Source organism: Electrophorus electricus, chromosome 1 (genome assembly GCF_041902795.1).
Source record: "Electrophorus electricus isolate QZ-2024a chromosome 1, ASM4190279v1, whole genome shotgun sequence".
NCBI lineage: Eukaryota > Metazoa > Chordata > Actinopteri > Gymnotiformes > Gymnotidae > Electrophorus > Electrophorus electricus.
The window spans coordinates 6,669,326-6,686,719 of NC_137497.1; the positions used below are offsets into that span (position 1 = coordinate 6,669,326).

Here is a 17,394-nt window from a genome sequence, read left to right on the forward strand (position 1 = left end):
TGCATTCGTTCTTACTCTCCGATCATAAAATTCCAAAGACCCTTTAAACACGAGAGCTAAGCGGATGCACTTTACAGGCCCGGTCACACTATCTGACCTGTTCGCTAGTGCTGTAATTGAAAGTTACTCTTAATGGAAGACCTCAAGTATAAAGGTTCTGTGTGCTGGTGCGCCGCTCTCCTTAGGCTGCGAAAGCTACCTAGAGCACCAGTCTGCCTCCAGTTGTGGACGGAGCCTAGGCGGGAGAAGGGAATCCCTCCCTAATCTATCATGGTCACTCTCCTTAAACTCAGACGCGGGGGGTCAGGTGGCCGCTTTGGTCCACTCCCTCGACCTCGATGCGGAACAAAGCCACTGAGCAGCGGACCACGTCGGTGCAGGCAGACACGACAGTGGCGCCACTTTAGCTGCATCGCAGGGGTTTCGTTAGAACGCTTATCTGATCCAACCGCGAGCTACGAGGCGGACCAGTCCCGTAAAACAGCATCCCACTTGATTTGCAGAAGCGCATGCAAGGAATTTTTCCTTGAAGTCTGCTGTGGGTTTTTCAAGGGCGTCATCAAGGGCTTCGCCGTTGCTGGAGGTTGTTCTATGCGTGTTTTCAGCTGCACTCTGGGGACTGTCGGGAGTTCGTGGGAAAACAAAATTCACTAGGACTGCTCCTGCCGGGACTTCTGTAGTTCCTGAGTTTTGCATTGACATTCAAATTTGTATGAAACAATTTAAGACTAAGTGTGAAATCATAACCCCCCCCCCCCCCCCACACACACACACACACACAAAAACTGACTGTGCACATACTTTTCTTTTGTTTCTCTTCAGCAGCAATATAACAGGTCTGACTTTAAATTGCTGTGTGTGTGTGTGTGAGAGAGAGAGAGAGCGAGAGAGAGGGAGAGAGAGAGAGAGAGAGAGAGAGAGAGAGAGTGTAAAGGGAGCACATACCACAATGAGACATAATTCCACAATTTAGTCTGCCACACGCCAACATCTTTCTTGTGGAGAACATGGTTTTGCAGCCTATTAATTTGAAATGCAGCCCAACCCCACGCTTCATAAATCCACCCCTTTAATTAGTTCAAACAACTCTGACTGTCCTTTTAATTAGTTCAAACAGAATTATTGCCTCAGCTGTAAAAGCACGCCTTGCTGACCAAAGGTAATGACTTACAAGCCATTTCTACTAAGACTATGTAATCTGTGGGAGCTCTTTACATGCTAAAGAGGAGCTGGATCTGCAATGTACCTACTTATTAAGCAATCAAATCTCTTGGCACTTCAGAATTCAGATCGCAGATCTTAGGTTTCTCTTGTTCAGGGCGATCTAAGGCGTGAGAACTGATCCTAGATCTGCAGTGGTTTTTCGGATATGCTTCCCCCAGCGCTTCGGAACCATACGCATCCACTTAACTTTTGTGCACTTACAAATATGTGACCCTTGACCCAGAACCTGAAACCACACCAGATTTAAATCATTGCGTGATACACCAGACTATACTCAAAAAGGCACATCCTACTTTCTTTTGAACCTTTTCGTTGTTCAAGAGAGGGGTGAAAGAAAGAAAGAAAGAAAGAAAGAAAGAAAGAAAGAAAGAAAGAAAGAAAGAAAGAAAGAAAGAAAGAAAGAAAAAGAAAGAGAGAAAGTTCTATATGCCCACTACAGTTTTAAAGGTGCAGGAGATCTTCAATAGGTAATTTGGTAGTAAGACAGCGATGGCATCATCTTGCAGTAAGTATATAATTTGTTATATAAGCACAAAGTGCTTCCCACTGCAAAACTAAAGATACCATACATGCACAAATAATCATAAAACCACATGATACATGCATAGCACTACATAAAACAAAACAAGCAAAAAAAAAAGATAACACGTGTAACAAAAAATATAAATATAAAAATGAGTCTTATGTTATTCTTTCTGTGTTTCTTTAAATAGCTCATCAAATCAAAGTGCTCAGGGGTAATTTTTCTTTGAAGTCAGCATGCTGTGAAGTGATACTTGGCACTCTCCGGACAGTATTCTCCCTGCTGTGCTGTTGGCTGAAATGCTTCAAAAGTGCAAAAGCTGATTAAAAACCACCTTCTTCGAAATCTTTTAAATAAAGGCAGTTGGTACATGACTCTAGAAATATTGCCATTAGCTGGATGAAATTGGATCAAGCTGGATTAAGAAAAGGCTTAACAGTAGCCATCTTAAAGCAGCCTGGATCACACACGCTGAAGTCAGAGAATTCTTCACAATAACCCATAAACAGGCACCATCGGTTCCTGAGATGTTTCTGAGAAAACTGGCACAGCGAGGACACGGAAGAATTATGCGAGCATCGCACGGCGTTATGGAGTCCAAACAAAACAAATGGAAAATGCAGGTCAACTTATTTTCTCACAGCAGATCTTGTTTCAGTAAAAGGCTTCAAGATGGTGAATAGTCAGTCTGTGGGTGTAACACCAGAGTTATGTGTCCTTTGGGGGACTTGCACTGCTTCTGCTCGTCTGAGAACACCATGGCCGTAGTACCTGTGCTCTCGAAACATCTTGACATGAGAATGCAGGTGAATCGCCTTCCCCGGTTTACGATGCGCTTCCATTATCACGTTCCGTGGACAGTCATCAACCAAGCGGGCAAGGGAAGGTGGCACATTTGCATACAGCCTGGCGAGGAAAACCCCAAGAGAAGCACCACTTAGCAATCCCTTCCTGCTCATTTTCTTGGTAGTGAAAAGCATTCTTTCTGTCTCACTGCGTTTCTCGCATCACACGCACGCACGCCATTGTCGCAGCGTTCAAAACAAGTGCAGAAACGCTTTTAGATGTTAAAATAGTATGAAATTATAATAATTCCTTTTTATCCACTTACATAATAAAACATGCCATTTTGAAGGCCGAACACCAATTACTGTCATCATGGTTGAACCTATACCAAGATTATACCGCTCTTTATTTTTTTTTTTAATGTTTTTCAAAAAAGCAGCAGCATATGGAAATCAGGTCTTTTGGTTACAAAGTTGTTTTTCGGTTACTTGTGCAATGACTTTTTTTTCACATGCACGTTGAAGACGCTGAAGACGCTGAAGACATGTTCTCTCGTCTGCTTGATCTGGAAGTCTTATTATGTGCAGCCAAGATACTGAGAGAGAGAGAGAGAATGAATGTGTGTGTGTGTGTATGTGTGTTTGTGTGTGTGTGTGTGTGTGTGTTTGTGTGTTTGTGTGTGTGTGTGTGGGAGGGGGGGACTAGAGAGAGTCAGACAAGGGCTTAGAGAGATATTCCTTTATTACTTTATTGGAGAGATGGATGGACAGACCAGCTCAGCAAGATCCATTTTAATTTGCAGTGCTGGGTTCTCATTACTTTAGGCAATGTTCTATTTTAGGAGAGCTGGACAAAACATTGTTTGCTTTTTTATTTAATTAATTGCTTGTTTGAAAGCTGAGAGTGTTCGCCATTCAAAGAATCTTGCTCTGTTCAAAACCAAAATGCAGGATTTTACACATTTCTTCCTTTCTTTTCACTTGATGTTTGTCTAAACACCCTCGTTCCCTTCTCTCATAGAGTATATCTCATGCATCGCATGATCACAGGCCATGCAATGTATCACTATCAATTACACAGATTAACTCAATAGCACTGAGTTCTATTTCATTGGCAATGACTTCTAAATTTTGATTGTGCTTGTACTTGATTGTACTTTGCGACCTTGCAACTTTTAATGACTCTGCTATAAATGAAGTTAACCAGGAGATAAATTTCCCCAGTGAGGAGGACACTTAAGTTGGCCAACTCTCTACTGTTGGGATTCTACTGACATAAATGGGGCCATAAGTGTCTAGTGACATAGCTGTCCAATCTGGAATACTGCTTAAATGGTGTCCATTCTGGAATATTGCTTGTATGGTGTCACTTCTGGAATACCGCTTATATGGTGTGCATTCTGGAATACTGCACGTATGGTGTCCATTCTGGAATACCGCTCGTGTGGTGTCCATTCTGGAATACCGCTTGTATTGTGTCCATTCTGGAATACTGCTTAAATGGTGTCCATTCTGGAATACCGCTTGTATGGTGTCCATTCTGGAATACCGCTTGTATGGTGTCCATAGTAGTATATTGTTTGCATGTTGATGGCTGAAGTAGGTCTGTTTTGCACTGACAAAAGACCTAAGCGGAGTTGTCTGTTTTAGTTTGATGATCTCACCAGCTGTCGTTTCTGCTTGTCTTCCTGAAACCAATGTGGCATAAACTCAGTAGTGAATGATTTGCATATATAGGCACTGCTAGTAAGCAGGCTGGTAAATGACACTGGCACCAAATCTAGTCAGAAAACCCATCCAGCAGCTTATGGTTCTTTAAGTCAAGTAATAATACATGCTAATATACTATACTAGTCAAGTCAAGTAATAAGGCACACAGGATTATTACATGCAGGTGCCAACACTACCTGAAACCCTTGGTAATCTTCAAAGGAAGCATTTGAGTGTTTTATGTGTTTTACTGCTGAGACAAATTCCTGTTTCTAGAAGCCATTGCAGCAATCTCCAGCACAGTCTCTAACTAACATTAGTGAATGACCTTTATGTGCTTCATGGGAGAACAAGAATACCTTCACAGGCATCAAGGTCACTGCCTTCACTGCTGAGCACATCGTGTCCACTGCTAACGTGGCCAGCTAGCTACCTGCACAGGTGCACTGGCACCCTTCGTTGGCATGTTTAAAGAGTGAGATTCAGCCACTTAGTCTGCGAGCAAAAATACAGTGCTCTCCAGCAAAAACAAGACAAAACTTGCTCTGCCTCTAAAATGTTGAGAGCAAAACTGTGTGATAACACTGTTACTGTAAAAAAAAAAAAAAAAAAGAACACAGCGAGGAAGAGGATTATGTCTCATGAATGAAGCAGAAGACAAGTTGTCATCATGTGTGAAAGGAAGCAGTACGAAAAAGCTACAAAGTCAGAGTTGAGCAAAGTGGCTGTCCAGGAGGCAGTGGAGATAGAAGCCCCAGCACATTACTCCAGCACTGAGAAAGCACTTACGCTAGTGGGGGAAGCAGACGGATGGAGACAGATTATACGGCACCGAATGCTGTTTTCAGCACTGCTTTTTGATACCGTGTTGTGATTGTGTGTGTGTGTGTGTGTGTGTGTGTGTGTGTGTGTGTGTGTGCATACTAACTGAAGTCATATTGGTATATTAAAGGCCCATGAGCAGAGCTGATGTTCTCATTAACGCTTATCACTGTTTCCACACCATCTCTCACTTTCTCTCTCAAATGCGTGCGTGCGCGCGTGCGCGCGTGCGCACACACACACACACACACACACACATACACACACAAGGCTAATCTCTCAGGATACAGGAAGGTCATGAGCTTTCATGAGCAACAAATAATAAACAACCTCTATCAGAAGCTTTATAAATCACAGTTTTCATGTCCACGGCCACACACACGCATGCACGCACACACACACACACACACACACACACACACACACACACACACACACACATCCTTTTGGTGCATATAATTGCTCTATCTCTCTTCCCTGCTCATAAAACCATGTCTCACAGGTAAGAATACAGAAGTATACACAGATTCCCTTCAGCAGTCGCTGCCTAGTGGTCTAGCGTAAACGATTGACAGCCATTCACAGAGACGTTCAGCTTACTAGACACAAATTCAGTTTGAGCAAAGATGACCTTTTGTGCAACAGTATGTGCTTTTAAATGCTGTCTGTGCTCAAAACTGCTTTCATTTTTACAGCAATGATAACGTTCTCCACACGTGATATGTCATTCTGTCATACTACGTCGCTTTATCGTGACTTCACCCACAGACATGGACTCTGATTCCCAGAATGGGATTTCCACAATCCCTCAACACACTTCACAGTATTTGTGTGAGTGTGCTGGGGTACATGTGTATTTATTTCAATCTATTTATGGAGTTAATGCCCTTTCACAAAACTTGAAACCTGTTTTATTTGGTTACTGAGGTCAGGGTTTAGGCATAGATATGATAATACTGAAATACAATACAGCTCACTGTGCTCCCCAGGTTCATGTATGTGTATGTGTGCATGTGTGTATGTGTGTGTGTGTGTGTGTGTGTGTGTGTGCATTAGAAAGAGGAGAGGGAAGACTCATTCTTTTTAAGCTGATCTCCGCTTTCAAACGCAATGAACCGAGTCTATACTCCCACCTGGGTCGGATATCATACACCTGTAATCAACTCACACAGACACACACACTCACGCACACACTCACTCCCTCACTCACGCACGCACGCATGCACTCACTCACTCACTCATTCATTCATTCACACACACAGACACACACATCATCCAGGCACTGGAGGTCACAATGTGTCCTCAGAGCTCACCTCTGATCTCTGGTTTGCCTTTGCGTCTCATGAGAAGATGATCAATTACTTGAACATCTCATCCAACATGAAACAAAAACAGCGCTTAACACACTTTCACTGGATATTTTAATGAGCAACTCAGTCTTCACTTTAAAGTCCATTAATGATTTCATGAGAACAAGGATATTCAAACGAATCCACCATCAGTAGGTTTGTATTTCTTCCATGAACGCTACTAACGTACTACTAATGAAGTTATTGAGGAGATTGTGTGTATATACCTGCCCTATAGTTTTTAATAAATCTGTTGTGGCAGCATTTAAGTCCAAACAAACTCTTACTTTGTACCAGTGGTGAGACCTGTAAAAACATCTTAAAATTAAAAGAAATTTAGGTAGTGATATTCTTACTCACACTTTCATACATTCAGCCAATAATTATACACCTGTAACATACACAAGCCACCACTGTGTCTGAATAAGCACACAAACACACAAACACACACACACACACACACACACACACACACACACACTACAACCTCAGGGCTGCAGGGAACTTCATACTGCAAAAGATCCAAAGCAATTCCCAGGTTTCTTAGGATCCAAAACAATTCCCAGGTTTCTCTCCAAGAACTTATCCAACTCCCTCAGGATCAACATCAACAATCAAAAGTTCACCCCCCCCCACCTCTTACCTCTCTGGTCAACTCTTGGTTCTGTTGTCACTGACCGGTCTAGACTGTGTGGTGAGGAATGTTTTGAATTGGAATGCTCCTAAAACATCCAGCATTAGTGTTAGTTTCCCAGCACGCCGTAGAGAAGATGGTAGATCCAGGTAGGTCCCAGTGGATGCCAGCGTCGGCTTCATGGACCAGTCACCGCTGTAAAGAAAACAAGGAACACTGAAGTACTTTTCAAGATGACATGTCCTTGTACTAGCTGTTTTACACCAAAACTACGATTGTTTAATCACATCTCCAGCTGTGGTGTGATGATGATAATAAATGCGGGAGAGTAACCTAGGTCATAAACCTGAATTAACTCTTAACTTAATTGTAAACCTAAAACTTTGAATGTTCAATTTCAATGTCAGGTGCTTTGTGCTGAACTGTGAACTTTAGAGGCACCCAGTATCATAAGTGTGCTATGCTGACATCTAGTGTAAAGCAAAAACACTGCGGTTAGAGTCACATTTGACAGCAAGAGAATGCATGGCAGACCTGAAAATAACTGTGGCTCATTGCTATTGTCCTAAAATTTTAAAATGAGAAGCACCTCATGGACCTGTTTTGCAACGCGCTCACATACTCACGTTTAACGTAATTAGCCACAAGAGGGCACTGTTAGCACTGAAATAACTTCGGCCCTTTGCATCAATGGCGCAGCCTGTCCTTGTTTTCTCAAAGAACACAGAAACCGCAGCTCAGAACCAAGCAACTCAGCCACCATGGCTGTATCTGGGCGGTAAAGCTTAAACACACTCCATCCAAAAAGCGTTACGCAAACACACTCAGCAGACACTATATCATGCTCACATAGCCCATAGAAGGTGGTTTGTCTACCTGTATTACTTGTTAACTGTTTACCAGACTTCTTTCCCTAAATGGCCAATCTAAACTTGACATAACCTACATAGACTAATTTTAAAATTAAAGCTACTTTTAGGAGTATGTAACTGGTCTTCTTACTCGAGCTGTTGCCACCTGCTCCACACTAACTCATTTTTAACTCATTTTCATAGCCTTCCAAATGCTGGTGTTAGGCGGAAGCACAGCCTCCATATCAGTAAATATGGCATCTGTTAAACCCAAGATCCTGAAGGAACACATCTCTTATTCTGAACCCCTTTTTTTTTCAGGTCAGGCAGCGAGAATTTTCAGTTTGTGACAGATCGTTTCAAGTGCTGACAGGTGCCAGTTAAACAACTTTTAAATTTTTCATTTATGCAAGGTAAAACTCTGGTCCATGGCACTGTCCATTGATCCATTGTCCATTGATCATAGACAATCATCCCAAGCCAAACAAGAATTATTTGATTTTCTTTCTCTCATAGCTCTGATGATCTGCTAGTTCTGTGTGAATTTATCATTCTTCTTATTGTCCATATGTAACACCAAACTGTACACACAGGCTCTACCCAGAATACATAGCCGCATTTGGATTTTGTTTAGCTCTGCACAATCTGGAGATGACTGATTTTGTACCAGTCTGACCACAAACCTGTCCTGGTATCATGTGAATATATAGAAGATAATTGTGGATGATGCAGTGTTAGTACAAGTACACTACAATGTTAGGTTAGTCCACTGTTACATCCTTGGATGTTGTGAGATTGTTATTCATGCTGTTGTATTTTAAGGTTTTTACTTGACAGGCTACCTACACAAGGGTGCACTGAATTGAATCAGTGAGATGCTACAACAAGGACAACCTGACTGGCCAACAGGGCAATTAAGTTCTCTTTAAATACCCATGTTGCTTATAAGTTGGTGCCCCGTGGTGTCTTAGTCAGTTCTCACTTTGTTGCCATGGTAGACACAGCTCTGTAGGGCTTTGAGTTTGTACATGGCTGTCAGTTGTAGGCTTTCTTTGAAACAAGGTCTTATGAGTTTGTATTTACCCTCATCCATCCCAGGTTCTTTGAATAGGCGCCTCACGAGTTAGTACTTCTCTGTCTAGTTAGCTTTTTGCACAGGACCTCGAGTGCTTATACTTTAATATTCTTAAATTGGAGCTTTGAGTTGATACAGATAGTGGAAGTTAAGACTCTAAGAGGAGTACAGAGATTCACAGATTTATGTACTGTGTTGTACAGTAATCTACATTGCAAATGTTGTTCTTTTCTTTTTTTGGCAGGGGAGGGTAGTAGGTGTAGGGGTGGATGCCATGTTTTTTTGCCTTTTCTGTTTTCTGTTCTGGCAATAGGGAGTTACGGTAGGAGTGTTGAATGTGTAGGAATGCTGAATTGTCTTCAACTTTAGGGAAGTTATTGGTCGAACTGGCATTAATTTTTGTTTGTTTTGTTGGCATAAGCCCACCCTGAAGAAATATTCGTTTGGGTTTGCTATATATTTTGATTATGGTCTTTTTTTGCATTATACAGATGCAAAAAATATGAATAAGATGAATAATAGGATAGTAATAATAATAATAATAATAATACAGTAATGATAGTCATGACCATCCAACATTACCAGCCAGCAGGTTAGAATGTTAGAGCACTGAATGAACTCTATGAGTCTATCAGCAAATAATACAAATCTATCAACAATTAACTCTACAGGTCTATCAGCAATGAACAGACTGCACACCCACATGGTTGTTTTAACTGTCACTGCTGACTTCAACCACGCAAATCTGAAGTTAGTGCTGCCAAAATTCTACTAGCATGTTGATTTTGCGAAATATGGAGTAACGACACTGGACCTTGTTTACATCGATGGTTCACACATGACATCACCTTGCACCCAACCCGGCTACTTTGATCACGTCTCTTCAAACATGTGAGGATCAACAAACAGGTGAGGACCACGTCTCTTCAAGCATGTGAGGACTACGTCTCTTCAAACAGGTGAGGACCATGTCTCTTCAAACAAGTGAGGACCACGTCTCTTCAAACATGTGAGGATCACCAAACATGTGAGGACCACGCTTGAGGGGGCCATTTTAGCACTTCAAGACTGTTTTGAGTACACAGACTGTAACATGTTCAGGGTTGCTAAGAAACGTATTCACCAACATCAGTGCGCAGCTTCTGTGACTGGCTACTTCTCACTTATAAATGATGCGCATTGCTTCAGAACTATGACCACACCTGCCAATCAGAAGCCATGGATGACTGCAGAGGTGCATGAACTGCTGAAACATGGAATGCTGCTTTCAGTTTGAATTAAAAGGCATCACCTTCCAGCCAAACCTGTCCAGGGCCATCGCAAAGGCCAAGTGCAACTACACCAATAGATCCATGGATGCATAAACATATCAAAGACGTCCACAGATGTCCCAACAGACATCTTCCAATTCTCACTGAGCCAGCAAGTTGTTTCTGAGAGCTTTCAAATTACCACTACCATCCTCGTACGAAAAGACATTGTCCATGTGCTTCTGTTTAAATGACACAAGACATGAGGAAGTAAAGATGCCAGATGTTCAGAGGAGTCGAGTCTCTTGAACATGCTCCTCTGTTCTGTGCCATTATGGCTGGGCGATCGATTGCAGAGGTGCGATTAGCGTCCCTGCATCCTACAGTTTGTCGATTACCTGTGCCTGCCGTACTAATGCTGTGCGATGGCTGATAGCATGGGTGACACAGCGGCAGAAAGAAATGAAGCGGAGACGTACCCCTACCGAGACAGAAATAAATGTTCCCCAGAGGAAGAGGCAAGACTAGAGAGACAGCACTTCTGGAAAATCATCGATGCGTTTAGGTTTTACAGGTAGTCTGCCCACCATTTGCTACAACACCAAACCTCCGGGACGTGTTATCACGTTAGCTAGCAAGCTAAACAGCGCCAGCTTGCTAACGCTGGCTAGGGAGCTTTTTCATATTAGTCTGACCCAATTTAATCCAGAATGTTGTTGTTTTTTCCCCTCAAATGATGCGGATTTTAACCTTACTTGTGTGTTAGCATGTATGTAGCACAACGTCTTAAAATCCCACTTATTTTGTATAAACTAGCATGCAATGAGAGTCCCACTTAAGATATACAGCTAACGAGCTATGAGTTAGAGCTCGTGTTAGTTTACATTATACAGATTTATCACCACAGACTGCTCTGAATACAGTAACACTGCCGAATTTACTCGCAAAATGGTGTTAATCTGTTCGTTTTAAATATTAGCTAGCTACAAACTTCAGTTATACGGAGAAGGATGTACGCTATGTCGGTTGCTTACAAGTGAACAATACTTCACAATACGGGTGCACATTACTGTATAATTTTTTAAAACGGACTGACACGTTAATTTGGGCAGATTAATTTCTATATGATAAAATTCAGAATTCAACATTAAACTTCAATAATATGACATCGTCAAAGAAAATTGTGTAAATTATAGTTAGAAGTTGCCTTTTTTATTTTTGTAGATGAAAGGGCCACAGTGAAGTTGCAGTTGATGTTTTAACTAAGTGTACAACTCACCTCACTGCCTTTGACAGTTAATTTGATCAGCTGACTTTTCATTAAATTGCAGTCTTGGCGCAGGTCTCGTCTAAATGATTTATCCTTTTGTAATTCCATCCAACCGCTGTCCCTCATTCTGATCAGAACCCACGTTCAGGAGCGGGTCAACCGGACCGAGAGGCAATTCCGCAGTCTTCCCCAGCGGCACCAACGTCTCCTGTCCGGCTTCCTGCCCAACCTGTCCAAGATCCGCCAGTGCGTGGACCAGAACCACGAAGTGCTGCAGGCCATCGTGCGCAACTGCATCCACATGTTTGAGAACATGGAGTATGGGGAGGATGTAGGTGAAGAACATGGAGTAAGGGGAGGAGGATGTAGGTGAAGAACGCGGAGTAAGGGGTGGATGTAGGTGATGTGCTGGGTTGGCTGGACCATTCCCTGGTCCAGTGTTAATTAGGGCATGTCTAACATTTAGACGAGTAGGCTGGTTTTTGAGCTGATTTTCTGTGCACACGTCATTTAAGACTCTTTAACGAACAGTGTGTCCACTATTCTTACACTTGTTATCATCTGGAAAGAATACACCGTTTGCTGTTTGGTCTTGCCGGCTTCTGAGTTTTGTTTCCCCCCCCCCCCCCATCAACTCCTTGTATGCTACTTCTTTTGTGGCCAAAATATTTCTTGTACAAAATAAGAATACCGTAATGTGAGTGTTCTCTAAATAAACCCAGAACATTTATTCGCAGTGAATAGTGTGCCTTCTAAATCTTGTTTTAAGCAGCTTTACTACTGGAATGTCCAGTAGGTACTATAGATGTGGATATAATTGTTTACAGAATGAAGATACACTTGTATTTCCAACTCTTTAAAAAGCACCACTTTAATAAAAGTGTCTTCTGTCTTCTAAGGATAACGCGAGAAAGGTGGGGCCGAGTTCCACGTTTGACATGGACAAGCTGAAGTCCACCATTAAGCAGTTTGTGCGCGATTGGAGCGAGGCTGGCAAAGTGGAGAGGGACACCTGCTATAAACCCCTCATGGAGGAGATCCAGAGACAGTTTCCTCCTGAACAGTGGTGTGTATAACCCTGCATACACAGTAAACACTATAAAGTCTGTCGCATATTAGTAACCTTAAGCTTGCCAAGTTGCAGCATATTGTGGGTTACTACACCTGGATACCTCACGCTAACATCATACTAGCTTGACGAAGGAGTGAATGTTGGCTGCTAAGTTTTTCATCAAGCCAGAGACATGAAACAAAAATAGAACAGTGTGATGGTAGAAGACGTGGAGTCAGCAGAGAGAGAAACTGAGCAGACAGCGGACAGTAAACTCAGGACATCTGAACACAGTAGTGAGGAACAATGTTCAGCACTGGACGAGTGAACCTGTGGACTTAATTACAAGAGAGAAAGAAAGACGACACAGTAATTAGGAGGAGAGAAGGAGTGAAGTGTGTGTGTGTGTGTGTGTGTGTGTGTGTGTGTGTGTGTGTGTGTGAGTATTTATTTAAGTATTGTGAAAAAATTTATTTGGTTACATGTATTTTATTTTGTACATCAGAAAAGTACATGATGTACTTTAATAATAATAACAACACTGCATTATTAACAAAAATATACTATGAATATACTTTAAATTCATGCAACATCACAACTAATAATTTGGTTTTTTACTGTTGGTGTGTAATTTTTCAGAGAAGCAAACTGCTTATTTAAATTACTTTAGATACAATCACATTAGATATAATCACATTAGATAACTCCATATAACATTAATACATAATACTCTACATTAAGACAAATATATGAGTTCTAAATAAACAGATTATTTGTATATTAACCACAGAACACAGAATTCATAGAACAGAACACACAGAACACATAGAACACACAGAACACACTGTGTCACACTGGTGTGATGTACTGTAACAAAGCTAATGAGGCTAATGTTAGCTTCCTTAAATCTAAGGAAATGGCTAGAATATAAAATACTCCTGCTTGTTCAGTAAACACTATAAGGCCTGTCACACACGCATGCTGTATGGTCAAGTTTACCAGTACTGAACCAGTACAGCCTTTATATAGACTGTCTTTAGAATAGCCCAGCAGAAATGGCTGGAGTGGCATAAATTGGAAGAAGTGGTCCGCCATCCAGGCAGCATCAGTGAAAAGTGTGATGAAGGCTAACGGTGCGCACGCAGCTGCGGTCCTCGAGCGGGATATTTTTGGTCGGACGGGTCTCCGCTCAGCAGCGATTCAGGCGTATGTGAAAACTCCAGCGACTTGGCTGTGTCCTGATATATTGATACCAGCACCACAACCACTGCCATGCTATTCCCAGTGCAGTCTTGCTGACGTGTTGAGGTCTGTCTCCCATGTGCTTCCTAGGTGCAGGGTGTCTAACAAATTGTTCCTGGACCTTGGTAATTGATAAATTACAAATCAATCCCAGTTTGTAAATACACAGAGGTTATAATGTGCCTATAAGACAGATGTCCTCGTTAAGTAGCTAGTAACTGGGGGTAAGGGGGGCTTTTCTAACGAAGTGCCTGGTTAGTGCAGATGTAAGCCGGACATCATATGCCACACAAATAAGTTTTTGCTTGTTTTCTTGTTTACAGCGATGTTTCGAAAATCAGCATCCTGGTGCCCGGAGCTGGTCTGGGGCGCCTGGCGTGGGAGATTGCCAACCTTGGCTACTCTTGCCAGGGCAATGAGTGGAGCTTCTTCATGCTCTTCTCCTCTAATTTTGTCCTTAACAGGTACTAAGTCTTAGTGGTTCAGACAGTCTAGCCTTGAGTTTCTGTTGATTCTAGGGAAGGCAATATGATACTTTTTCTTTCCAGTACAAATATTGAAGCCTTGCACACGGACATCATAATACCAATCTGATAAGTTCTTTCTTTAAAAAAACACTGGCCTTTAAAATTAGCTATTTATAATTGTGGCATTTCTTTTAATGTGGTCATCTAAGGTGACCACTACAGACAAAATATATAGACAACAACCTGACATATTTTTTGCAGGATCAGATCAGATTTAGTTTTTTTGTCTCCAGTATTAGAGCCATTGTTTTCTGCTGGTGTCATCCTGAAAGCAATACTTGGTACTGGTTCAGTGCCATCTCAAACTCATACATTGCCAACAGCTTTGAGTTTAACCAAAGTCAATGGTGAGCACTTAATTTGGTTACTTAAGCTTATGTTTAACGATTCCCTATTTCTTTGGTGATGTTTGAAAACTGTGGGTCAGTCTCACCAAATATAAAGAACACTTTAACACTTTAGGCTGGAAGACCAAGCTACAGCAAGACGCCCGTTCTCATGGCTAACCCAGTAAAACATTTTCCATTGTAAGAAACTGTGGAAGACTTTGAAGTGTTCGTCTTTTTGAGAGTGACACTGAATTGGCGCTATTCCTTGTATTCCCAGATGTGATAAAGAGAATGCTCTGACGTTGTATCCCTGGGTTCACCAGTTCAGCAACAACAAGATGTCCGCCGACCAGACCAGACCCGTGTTCTTCCCGGATATCAACCCCCAGAGTCTCCCGCCGAACTCTGACTTTTCCATGACGGCCGGGGACTTCCTGGAGGTGTACACGGATCCAAGTGAGTCAGGCAGAGAACTCTTTATTGCACGACCATTATACCGTATGACATTGCATGTTGGCGTTTGTCTGTAAATGGATTTTGCTGTTTGCACCCTGCGGCCTGACTGGACTGCGTTCGTGGGCGGCAGTAACCAGATCCACAGCAGTTGTCATTGTTGGTAGTTTGGGAGTATGTCATATGGAGTGACATTAAAAAAAATGTGAATGCTATCAGTGTCTCTGAAATACATGAACTTAAATATGGTGCTTACTCAATGTGAAACCTGTCATAGCTGGTGCCATGTACCATTGACTGGTCCAGTATATTAAAGCTCACAACAGTTTGTTGACCCCAACAGATATCTGGGATTGTGTTACCACGTGTTTCTTTATCGACACTGCCCATAATGTCCTTGATTATATAGAGACCATCTGGAACATTCTAAAACCTGGCGGTGTTTGGATCAATTTGGGTAAGTCCATCAAACTTCCAGTTTGTCCTATTGAACATAAACGTGCTAGTCAGGTGTTTCAGATCACAGTAATAGTGTTGATTAAAATAGCTCTTGACAATGTTTCATATTCTTTTTAATTTAAAAAAATGTATTTACCCAGGGTAAATTTACAGTGAGGAGATAAATTTTTGGATTGTGTTGGTTCAAGGTCCCCTTCTGTACCACTTTGAGAATATGGCCAGTGAGCTCTCTATCGAGCTCAGCTATGAAGAAATAAAGGGCGCCATATTGAAATACGGATTTCAGCTAGAGGTCAGCCAACATTGTACACCTGTCCTATCTAGGAGCTAAACACCTTCGTCTTAAAGATATGATTGTCTCTATGTATTAAATGGTTTCCTTCGCGCCCGTAGGTGGAGAGAGAGTCCGTGCTCACCACGTACACGGAGAACGATCGCTCCATGCTCAGGTACTTGTACGACTGTGTCTTTTTCGTGGCGCGGAAACACACGCAGCAGCCAACCAATGGGACTCTGTCTCCCAAAGACGGCGTGTCGGATGAATCGGCACCGAAAGAAGACGTGGCGGCCACGTGACGTCAGAAAGGCAGGCGCCTTCAGCCAGTCACGGTGCCTCGGATACCTTTGGGATCATTTTTACGTCTGTATGGAATCTTTGATCTCATTTGCTTCTGAAACAGTGATTCTTAGCGCCTGCTCTGGACAGCAGTGCCCTGCGCACTTCTAAGATTTCTCGGTTCACTTTTTTGGGGGGTGGTGTGGGGCACCAAAGGTCCTTCTGTTCCCCTGGACCAGGATTGCGGTCTGTACACAGAGCCCAGGGTGTTTATCTAGAAAGACTTTTGGGGGGGGTTACTGAATTCGGGAGTTTTCTAGAAAGACTGTCCATAGCCACAGTTTTTGTCCTTTTTATATACCGATTGAGTTGGTCCTTGCTGTAATACACTTGATTCAGTTCATGCACACTTGCTAATTGGCTGGTCACTTAAAACTGCTATTTTAAAATAGGCCATGGATCTTACCAACTGACAGGAGATTATTAGCCAAAGTGTGTAGTGCAGGGTTCCAGCAGGACTGGGACTACAAACCGATATGCTAATGTCTGTAGTTCTGTGGACAGGAGAATCTGTTCCTAAATCAGCCCTGGACCCAGAACCTTTCAACTGGCAGAAGACCCTGCTGCTGTCCGGAAGACACAATGAGTGTTATTTAATATTGTGTAATTTTTCATGATGTCTCTTACTTTGCCTTCACTCCACACTGCAGGCTGGCTAGTCATCATCACCAAGTGGAACATTTTATGCCCGTAGAACATTTTGCACTTTTTATTTTCTTATCTTTCAGTGATTATCTTGTCTTGCATATACAAACCTGCTGGACTCACTTAAAAGAAACGTTTCACCTTAAACATATTTTGGTGTTTGTTTTCATTGTTTCTGATTGCTGACTAAAGGGGGTTTGAAGCTGCATATGTTTACCGTTACAGTGTTTCTACAGTTATTGATGACTATTACTCACTGCTTCTCTGGATTAATTCTGCCATGTGGATGACTTTGGCTGTTAAAATTATAACAAGATATCACAGCACCAAGTAAAGTTGTTTTAAACTTACTGTGTACTTGCATACAAGTTTCTACTATTAAACCTGATATTAACATACCAATTTCATCATGAGGTAAAGGTTTCTTTTTTTCTTTTTTCTTTTTTTTTTTTCTTTTTTCTTTTTTTTTTTGAATGCCTGGATGTTGCTATCATTGTAAACGCGTTATGTATTTTACTTCAAATAAAAGAAGGAATTAACATTTTTAACAGGTGGTGTTTTGAATTTGTCTTTATATTG

The 17,394-nt window shown here is 41.9% G+C and overlaps 1 protein-coding gene across 3 annotated transcripts; it reads left to right on the forward strand.

Moving 5' to 3' along the window:
- The first annotated feature begins 10,624 nt into the window (after positions 1-10,624).
- On the forward strand, positions 10,625-17,363 carry carnmt1 (carnosine N-methyltransferase 1). Of its 3 annotated transcripts, none has more exons than XM_081710387.1 (8): positions 10,625-10,797; positions 11,629-11,824; positions 12,393-12,559; positions 14,110-14,250; positions 14,920-15,098; positions 15,505-15,552; positions 15,743-15,846; positions 15,948-17,363. In XM_081710387.1, exons 1-8 carry the CDS (start codon positions 10,649-10,651, stop codon positions 16,128-16,130), a joined length of 1,167 nt encoding a protein of 388 aa, XP_081566513.1. In that variant the 5' UTR covers positions 10,625-10,648; the 3' UTR covers positions 16,131-17,363. The 3 variants fall into 3 exon arrangements, with proteins under 3 accessions (XP_081566513.1, XP_035382484.1, XP_026883695.2); XM_035526591.2 differs by having other exon boundaries at positions 11,629-11,776; positions 15,439-15,552; XM_027027894.3 differs by having other exon boundaries at positions 10,626-10,797; positions 15,439-15,552.
- Positions 17,364-17,394: the final 31 nt, after the last annotated feature.